The 10,000-nt window shown below is 39.6% G+C and overlaps 1 protein-coding gene across 3 annotated transcripts in view; it reads left to right on the top strand.

Annotated features, from left to right (window-relative positions):
• The window catches only part of LOC138047103 (carbonic anhydrase-like), a 22,008-nt gene extending 13,274 nt beyond the window's left edge, over positions 1-8,734 (top strand). For all 3 annotated transcript variants that reach the window (XM_068893823.1, XM_068893821.1, XM_068893822.1), the window contains exons 5-8: positions 1,047-1,139; positions 4,839-4,902; positions 5,545-5,702; positions 7,906-8,734. In XM_068893823.1, coding sequence (XP_068749924.1) covers positions 1,047-1,139; positions 4,839-4,902; positions 5,545-5,702; positions 7,906-8,109 — 519 coding nt within the window. In that variant the 3' untranslated portion in view covers positions 8,110-8,734. The remainder of the gene's footprint in view (positions 1-1,046; positions 1,140-4,838; positions 4,903-5,544; positions 5,703-7,905) is intronic.
• Positions 8,735-10,000: the final 1,266 nt, after the last annotated feature.

A 10,000-nucleotide genomic window follows, 5' to 3' on the forward strand; every position in this document is an offset into this window, starting at 1 on the left:
TAACGAGACAACGCATGTTGTAAAACGTTTTACGAACTTGACGTTTTGTATGCTCCAACATACATCTTCAGAAGTAACGGTTACCTAAAGTACAATTGAATATAAACAGAAATACTAATACCAAATAAGGAAAGTAATGACAATAAAAAAATAAATGTAAATAAACAGACCTAGTTAAATCTGCTTGAAAAAATATAAATGTCTAGAAGAGAAGAAGTTAAGGAAACCTTGTTGATTCGCGATTTAAAACCAGCGCTTAATGAAAATGTTGGCAGTGAGAAACTTTTTCTCTGCTAGCCATTTATATTTTTTCAAGCAGATTTAACTAGGTCTGTTTATTTTCATTTATTTTTTCATTGTCATTACTTTTTTTGATTTGGTATTAGTCTTCGTGTTTAAATTCACTTGTACTTTAGGTAACCGTTACTTCTGAAGATGTATGTTGGAGCATACGAAACGTCAAGTTCATAAAAAGTTTTACAACATGCCTTGTCTCGTTATGTTTATATCCGCAGTTTGTTTGTTATTTTTGCTCAAGTTGAAATGGCCGAAGAATAACAGTGTCTACGAAATATAGTATGCGCCTAAAGTAAAGATAAAATGCCTGATTTAGCCCAACCTAAAAGTAACGATAACCCCAACAAAGGGACACTTCGTGTTGAATGTCAAAATGGCGCAGGCATTTAATTACTTGCATTTCTGAACATAATTGTCTTCCTCGTCTCCATCCGTCCTTTAAGTTACAAAATCTTGAAGTTGTTATTAAAGCTGCTGTTGTTTTTCAATTGGTTTATTTCCCACATGCCTCACACTCAACTACGTGTGCCGAATATTAAAAAAAAGCAAACCGAACGGCTCTCAAACTCAGTAACCAGAAGGTTTATTATGCAACTTTACTTTCCAGATTCATTTTGTCAGCGTCAACGTCAAATACCCAGGCATAAAAGCCTCTTTCGTCTAAAATTAAAAAAAAAAAAAGAAACGAAAATGAAGACCGTGCCTCTTAGTACCTAGAAGGTTCAGTATCATGCAACTTTACTTTACAGATCCATTTTGTCAGCTTTAACACCAAATACCCAGACATAAGCGAAGCTTTGGGCCATAGTGATGGTTTGGCTGTTCTTGGTGTTTTCCTTGAGGTATCAAATTATTATTTTTAATAAATATTTAATATCTGATTTTTAAATATTTAATATTTAATATTTAATAGAATCGCACGCCTAAGGGAATTCGCAGCATCTAATTTGTTACCAAGACGGGGTATTCAACTTTAAAACGAGGCTGACCGATACTACACCGTAGCAACGGAGGCAAAAATTGGAAACTATGTTTTTAAAGCAAAATTTTCGTTTCGGCATTGACAACTACAACATTCGCCAAAAGTAAATTAAATAACTTCGTCTTTAAAAAAGCTATGCAATTCACGGAAAATTTTACCTCTTGACTCGTGAATTCCATGTTAAATTTCACTTGAAAAATCGATATCGCGCTCATCGCGATATCGGATTTTCGCGTGGAATTCCCTCGTCAGGTGGTGAATTTTCCTATAACATGCATAGAAATTTTTTTTCCATTCTGATTGGCTAAGAGCAATATAGGTACCAGGTAACACAGCGCAGAAAAGAGGTAATTCAGTGCAAAAAGAAAGTCTAAGATGGCCAATCAAATGAACGCACCCAATGACGCAATTTTTGTGCGATTGCGTGATACGCGTGCGTTTCTTCTGATTGCTTACGATAATCTCATCTTAAAGTTTTTTCATGTATGTTATTAATAAGTAATCACGTGTTTTTTCTCGTGCATTTTGGAATAAAGCATTATATCTTAAATACATATTACAATATTAGAAACATCTTTTTCGATGGTTTAACGTATAATACGCGAGGATATTTTGCGATTTGCGTAGTATTTTTTCGAGCCCCGCAGGGGCCGAACAATAAGAGATTTATTATTCCACTACAAAAACGTATTATTTTGCTTCAAAATAATACGCGCGGATATTTTGCGAGTTGCGTAGTATGCAATGAGCAAAATGTCCGCGAGTATTTAACAATTATTCCATGAGCGCGCGTTGGATATAAAATGGTAAATAGCCAACGAGGCGCGTAGCGCCGAGTTGGCTACAACTGGTGTCATATCCAACAAGCGCGACTGGAATAATTGTTTTATTAAATTCCTTAAACTCCAAAAATTTGGAAGTACAAAATAAGAGCGAAAAAAGGACACTGTATTACCGTCTAATATTTTGCGCATTCTCTTGACCAGATATGGTAAAATGGCGAAATAGTGGAATAATAAAACATGTTATAATATATATTTGTTAACTACAAGTTCATATATATAAGGTTTTTCTCCGGGTATTCCGGTTTTCCCCTCCCACAAAAAGCCAATGTTTGAATTTATTTGATTCCATGTTGACTGTCCCCAATTACCTAGTGCCCCAGCGCTAGAGACTTGACGCTAAAATGGTAAATTTCATTATTATTGTCAACGCGTACAGTGGCTGAAAATTGTCGTCTTCCCCTTCCCTTTTGAAGCCAGTTGTTTGGCCCTTGGTATTTGACATATTATTATTATTATTATTATTATTCTGCATTTAGCTCTGAGCTCTGGCTGTTCTCATGCCGACATTCATCCCAAGGGAGCGAGTCATAACAAATAACCAAGTGTCCCCTGGGGACACTCTCCTGATACTTGAAAGTCAAGCACCTTCCTTAAAATTCTGGCAATAGCGTAGTTTTCTGCAACAGTCCAATTCTTACCCTAATCCTCAATCTTTCAATCCATTGTCCAAGTTTCTGAGTAACACTTTCAAGAGCCCCTACAACAGCTGGTACTACATCCACGTTTTTTTACACTCCATATTCTTCTAATCTCCCACTTCAAATCCTGATATTTTTCGACTTTTCCAAATTCCTTTTCATTCTTTTTCTTCTTCTTCTTCTTCTTCTTATTATCATTATCATTATTATTATTATCACCACCACCACCATCATCATCATCATCAGCATCATTAATAGTATTATTACTATGCGCATGTCTCAAACCTAGGTGGCCATATTTCCCATAGCATCAAGCTATCTCCTATAGCCTTAGGTATTTAGTGTCCTTCTTAGGATCTTAGTTGTTTCCAATAAACATTCTTTTTGGAGTAATGCAATGATTCCAGGTGTCCCCTTCTTGCTGTTTACTCACAGTCCCAAGGGATCCAATTGCAATGGGGATGACAGATACTTTTTGCATTTCTACCCTTTCGTTTTCTGCTACCCGTGTTTCAAAAGGGCAATCTACATCAACAATGAAGCACTCCTTCCCCTCCTTTTCCAGCACTACAATATTATTCTATTATAATAATAATAATAATAATAATAATAATAATAATAATTATAATAATAATAATAATAATAATAATAATAATATTAATACTACTACTATTACTACTACTACTACTACTACTACTACTACTAATAACAATAATAATATTTACCAAAACTTCTTAGCAGCACGAAGTAAGATATCGCTTTGATGATCCATACGATGTTTTTGAAATTCATATTTAATCAATACATGTTTCGGATGAAACATCATCCATCGTCAGTTGACAAATGAGAATTAAACTAAAGTTGAGCAATAAATAGTGTAACAAAGTGAGATATAACATGAATAATTAAGGATGAAGGCGAGAACAGAATAAAAACACCCAACCACGAAACAAAACAGAAAAAACCAAACTGTTTAGGCTAAGAAAAGAAACTAATTAGTATGAAAGGGATAAATTAAGATGTTTGACTTGGGAATTTAAAGATGGCTGCTCCCAAAGGATGTGCATGGCTTCTTTGATTTTCAATTGGAAACGTGTGGAAGCAGAGTCGAGAATTTTAAAACAGTCTTCTGAACACCGGGAGCGACAATTTTCAGAACCTCTCAAGTGCTTAAATATGTGGGAATGTTTGTCGGAGGCGAGATGTTCACGGATGCGAGTGGCGAAATGTCTATTGGTTTCACCAATATAACAGGCATTACAGCCTGCACATGAAAACTTGTAAATGACTCGCGATCGTAAACCCGCAGGGATAGGATCCTTCGCCCCAAACCAACTCCTAATTTTAAACGGGGTGAACACCAACTTAATTTCCAGGTCGCTGCAAAATTTGTTGACTAATTTCTTAATTCTGCGTTTAAAATCAGGAGTTGGTTTGGGGCGAAGGATCCTATCCCTGCGGGTTTACGATCGCGAGTCATTTGCAAGTTTTCATGTGCAGGCTGTAATGCCTGTTATATTGGTGAAACCAATAGACATTTCGCCACTCGCATCCGTGAACATCTCGCCTCCGACAAACATTCCCACATATTTAAGCACTTGAGAGGTTCTGAAAATTGTCGCTCCCGGTGTTCAGAAGACTGTTTTAAAATTCTCGACTCTGCTTCCACACGTTTCCAATTGAAAATCAAAGAAGCCATGCACATCCTTTGGGAGCAGCCATCTTTAAATTCCCAAGTCAAACATCTTAATTTATCCCTTTCATACTAATTAGTTTCTTTTCTTAGCCTAAACAGTTTGGTTTTTTTCTGTTTTGTTTCGTGGTTGGGTGTTTTTATTCTGTTCTCGCCTTCATCCTTAATTATTCATGTTATATCTCACTTTGTTACACTATTTATTGCTCAACTTTAGTTTAATTCTCATTTGTCAACTGACGATGGATGATGTTTCATCCGAAACATGTATTGATTAAATATGAATTTCAAAAACATCGTATGGATCATCAAAGCAATAATAATAATAATAATAAATAATAATGCGTCTCCCAATGACTAATTGAAAGTGTCTCATTTTATAGGTTGGTGCTGAAAATTCTGCCTATGAAGAGCTTTTGAGTAACATTTCAGATTTAAATCCAGGAGGTAATGAAACTGAAGAAATGCGTTTTTTTTAAAAGTGCGGGTTAGAGGCGAAAGCGCAACAAATTGACCTCCTCCCAACTGAGTGGCTTCATAGCTCATCAGTTAGTAGAGTATTGTACCGACGACATCGTAAAGGTGACCATCATGGATACGAATTCTGTTGAAACCGCCTGAATTTTTCAAGTGTTTGTAAAATGACACTTGCTCAAATTGTCCAGTTAAGTGCGACGATCATTTCTATCTTCCGTCAATAACCCGTACTTCAAAAACATACATTTCTTTCCTTCATCATGATTTTCATCACCAGAATTTGTGGTCTCTCACAATCGGAAGCCTTGCAGGTTCTTAGAACCGTAATAAATTTAAATAAATTTGACCCCGTGCTCTTTCCTAGCGTTTCAATCCTGCTGACATTTGAAAAAAGCTACATGGAGAAGACCAACTTCACTACATCTTGTAAATGACCATATGGTAGTCATGCCGCACTCAATGATTGGAAGGCATAGGAGCTTAAAACACCTTGCCATTATCACCAAGCCATTATATATATTTCTTAGATTGTCTTTTTGCAACAGCAATCAATTCAGGTCGTCTCGCTAACTGGCCATTTAAATTAACACTTCCGTTCGTTTCTCTTTTCAGGCGCGAAAGAGAAGATCGCACCGTTCATGCTTAAACCACTTCTGGCCGCCAATATGTCAAATTACTATCGGTACGCTGGCTCTCTTACCACTCCAACATGCAATCAAGCAGTTACATGGACAGTCTTCAAAGATGCTGTAAAAATACCCGAGCGATTGGTGAGATTTCCCTTTTGATTTTGATTCATTTCCTCAGAGGCGCTCCCTTTCGCGCTGCATCTGTCGAGAATGACAAGCACTGAATGATACGAGCTTATGACCAAAAGTCTCCTCTCCCAGTGATCGATTTCTCAGTCTGACTATCTCTGAAGAACATACTTAACTGATTGGAGTGTAATGTGAAGTGCTAGGTTTCTACCCCATATGAGCCATGTGAGCGTTAGCCCTACTAATGGAAATGGGCCCACACAAGAACAGAGAAAAACTGTAATTGCCGTAACATCTTCAGTTCCCACGGCCCACAACCCTTCTTTATTAACTCTGCATGTTGGACATTTTTAAATGTCCATTTTTAAAAGATCCCACACGATTCGAAAATAGCAGGCCACGGAATTCCCGGTATTGTGGTCTGGCCCGAATTTTAAGTGCTGTTTTTGTTCCAGTGCCAATGTAATTTGTAAGTGGCATCTTTATTCCCATGTAATACAGGACTTGTTAACCCTAGTAGCGCTAACGCTCCGATAGGCTCGATTACAAGCCGCTATTTCGGGAAAGGCGTCAGAGCCCTCCACCCTCGACGAATACCGGACTCGAGAGAGTGAGGGAGATCGAGACGCTAATGCTCAGGGACCGGTGGCTCGAAGCATGATTAGGGATAACCAGCATTTAATACCATGAAAACCTAGAAGCTTTGATATCTCTTAACCAACGGTTAGCACTAACCAAACTTCGAGCAACCGGCTCCTGAGCGTTTGCGTCTCGATTTCCCTCAGTCTCTCGAGTCCGGTATTCGTCGAGGGTGGAGGGCTCTGACGTCTTTCCCGAAATAGCGGCTTGTAATCGAGCATATCGGGGGCGTTAGCCCTACTAGGGTTAACGAGCACTGTATTACATGGGAATAAAGATGCCACTTACAAACTACACCCAAATATATATCTCTGTTGAAATATGAATGCTGTACGGCCAACCTCTTAAGTACCCATTCTGGGACCCGTTTCGCAAAAGTCACGAAATTTTACGGGGCCATTTTCGGGTGTCACAATTCCCTTTGTATCTCAAGAAGGGAGAGGATTTAATTCGTCAAACTTCACAGTTATTTTTCTTTTTGTTACTTTGAAAACATGTTAAAAGATCAGCTTTGCAAAACAAGCGGTTGGCAATTTCACAAATGACTTTTCGGGCCGAAACGTTCTCGGGACTTTCGAGAAACAGGCCCCTGGTCACTACGTACATGCGAGTCAAATCTTGTGATGTCATGCTAATTGTCTCCTAAACTTGTTTAACAGCGCGACTCCCACGTTAGAGCCTCCGAACTAGTAATTGGAAGGTCGTAGGTTCGACTGCTACAAAGGACCACTCTTTTTCCGAGTATTCCCGAGTCACCTTCGTAAAAATATCAACTCTTCGTGCTAATCATGTTCTGCTATTGTGGACAATGATCTTTTCTTGTCGACTTTTATTGTTGTAGTCGTTTCCAGTTGTTGTTATGTTGTCTTTACTCTTTTCCATGTTTATTTGCGAATAAGTCATCTGCAAAAGGTTAGACTCTTCTAGTCGTCTCGGATAAGAACGATAGACCGTTATAGGCCACGTCTCACAACCGTTTAACTTTCATAACCCAGAAGGACGTAAACTGAGAACCCACACACTATTCGCAAAGAGTAAGGCATGGAGTTCCCGGTGTTGCATGTGGTCTGTCCTATAATCACTAACAATAAATATCGTCAGGTTATGCTTTGGTTCAGCTTATGCCCAGAGTTTTTATTTTCAGATACGGCCGTCGGTCGTTGGCGGCCCGCTTTCTGAAACCCCTACCCTATTTCACGCTAAAATCTTCGATTTTCCCTACACAATTTCTGACCTGGCCAAAAATTGGATACCCTATTTCAGACTTATTTTCAGAGTGACCTGTTTCAGCTGTTACACCGTTGGCGTAATAACTTAAGAAGGGCTTTGTTGCGCTTTGTCTTATCGCCTTATGATGAAGAAGCTTCTAATTAAAGACTCCAGTGAACAAACTATACACTATTTCAGACCAAATGGTCAAAATTGATTCCCTAATTCAGACCAAATCAGCTAAAAAAATGCCATACCCTTTAGGACCTCACATACCTATATAGCCCATATAAGGGAGTACCCCTCCCCCCCCCCCGGAAATTAACTAACTGTGTCTTTTTTTTTCTGTCAAAATTTTCATCAACAGTTGACCAATTTACGTGCGCTTAGAATGGGCGACAATTCCTACATGGTGGACAACTACCGACCGGTACAACCGCTTCATGGTCGTATGGTGAAGTCCAGTTTCATGATTAAAAAAGACGTCACCAGTTCCGTCGACGGAATCGCTCTTAAAGTGTCGAATGTCGTCTTGATGTTAATGTTGTTTGGCGTTCTTTTCCTGATGTAAATGCTGGCCATGAATAGTGTTGCTGGCAACTCTAGATAGTTACCAATGTAGAATGTAGAAGTACTCCTAGTCGCTTCATGCCACAGTAACCGGCGATAAGCGCCGGCCTGATGGGCCTTCTAGGCTCGTAGCAGACTTTACCTTACGTTGTGATGTCTTCATATTATGCTACGTGTAATTCAGTAGGTAGGTAAATGAAAGTGAAAGATGCAAGGAAAGGATGGGCAACTGCAAACGGCCATTTATTTTCAGTTTCCATAAACATTTATTTGATACACTATTAATTGAAAAGCACTTTACATAATTATGGAAAATGCCTTGAAAATGAGATAGTAAAACAGGAACCGGAGCATTAACTAGAAGGCAACATTTCGTCGTCATCTTTCGTCGTCATCTTTTTTATCTACGTAGTTCTTTCCACCTGTACCTTGAAATACCATAAAATAGGAACAAAACTGGGTTATTATATTCGGATCGCTGATTATTATTATTATTTTTATTTTTATCATTATATAGCAGTTAAAACGTTTGTATGCTATATACAGTTAGGTAGCATCACGAGGCGCTGCAAGCAGCGTAACCCGTGGGCTATAAAGTGAATAAAAGCTAAAATAATTACAAAGAAGAGACCTCGTAAAACATGTCTTTCTCAAGCAAAAAGGACCTATTGGCGACTAAGACTTCTCGAGTGCTCACGTTGCGACTTTCAACGTGCGAGCAATAGAGTTCCTGAGAGGCACGCCATTTGCATCTTTCTGAGCACATCTTTAGCTCTGTTGCCCACCAGCTTCTGTAGAGTAGCATCTAAGTCCTTGGACCATTCCCCTAAAACGTCTATGATGATATTGTACTGGGCGATATCATAATCCTGGGTGCCTCTGCTTCATCTCCCATCTGAGTGGCGCGTCTTTCATGGTCTTCTATGACGTCTTTTTGTTACGGTTGCTCACCCAGGGGCAGCTCATCTCCAGTGCTATTGTTGACCAACAACCAACAACCAACACCTGGCGTCTACTCTATTCGCCTTCAGTTATTGAAACTCCCCATAGACCGGAACAACACAGTACGCCTGTACCTTCGCTGTTTCATAGACAGGCTGCGGTTTGATGGGTGAATACCAAGGAGGCGCAGTGTCTATCAGGCCTAGATCAAATAGGATCTCGAAGAATAGGATCTTTAAGACTGCCATGTACTTTGTTTGCGCAAGCGTAGGGCAAGTAGATAAGATGTGAGCCATGCTGTACGGCATAACCTACACGATGGGTCGCTGCTCAGACTCACGCGGGTCTTGTGGATGGCGTACAATCGAGTGGGTAGAAGCGGTTCGTATAATTTGAACATACCTGCCACTGTATGTGTTCAGTATGTTCGCCACTAGCTTAGCCACCAAAAGCATCGCTCAGTGCTTAGCTCCTCGTCACCTTCTCTTGTTGTTACCAACTTTCCTTGCCATTTTTGGGCCCCTACGTCCCCTTTCAGTCTTAATTCTCGCTCTTTCCTCAAGTGACTTTCAAGCTTCTCTCCGGATATAACCTCTCCTTTTCTGTGACGCTGGCTGGATCAGGGTATTGGAGCTTTACTTGCAAGCCAAACTCCCCCGCGTACTTCGCCGCTTCCTTTGCCAGTGACTGTTGTCCCACACTCTGCGCACGCTTTTCAATATCACGCACCATCTTCATCACCTGTTCTCTGCTCTGGAACAACTTGACTGCTGCTTTAACTTTAGTTTCTTTATACTCTCTCTCGATCGAGCGCAAGATCCTCCCTCCCTTATCTGGTGGTAGGTACAATAGTGATGTTGAACCACAGGGGTGCTTGCCTACGTTCTCTACAACGATCTTGCGGGCCTCTTTGTCTATTTTCCTTAGCTCTGTTATTGGTTAGTGCTGAG

Source organism: Montipora capricornis, chromosome 4, assembly GCF_036669925.1.
Source record: "Montipora capricornis isolate CH-2021 chromosome 4, ASM3666992v2, whole genome shotgun sequence".
NCBI lineage: Eukaryota > Metazoa > Cnidaria > Anthozoa > Scleractinia > Acroporidae > Montipora > Montipora capricornis.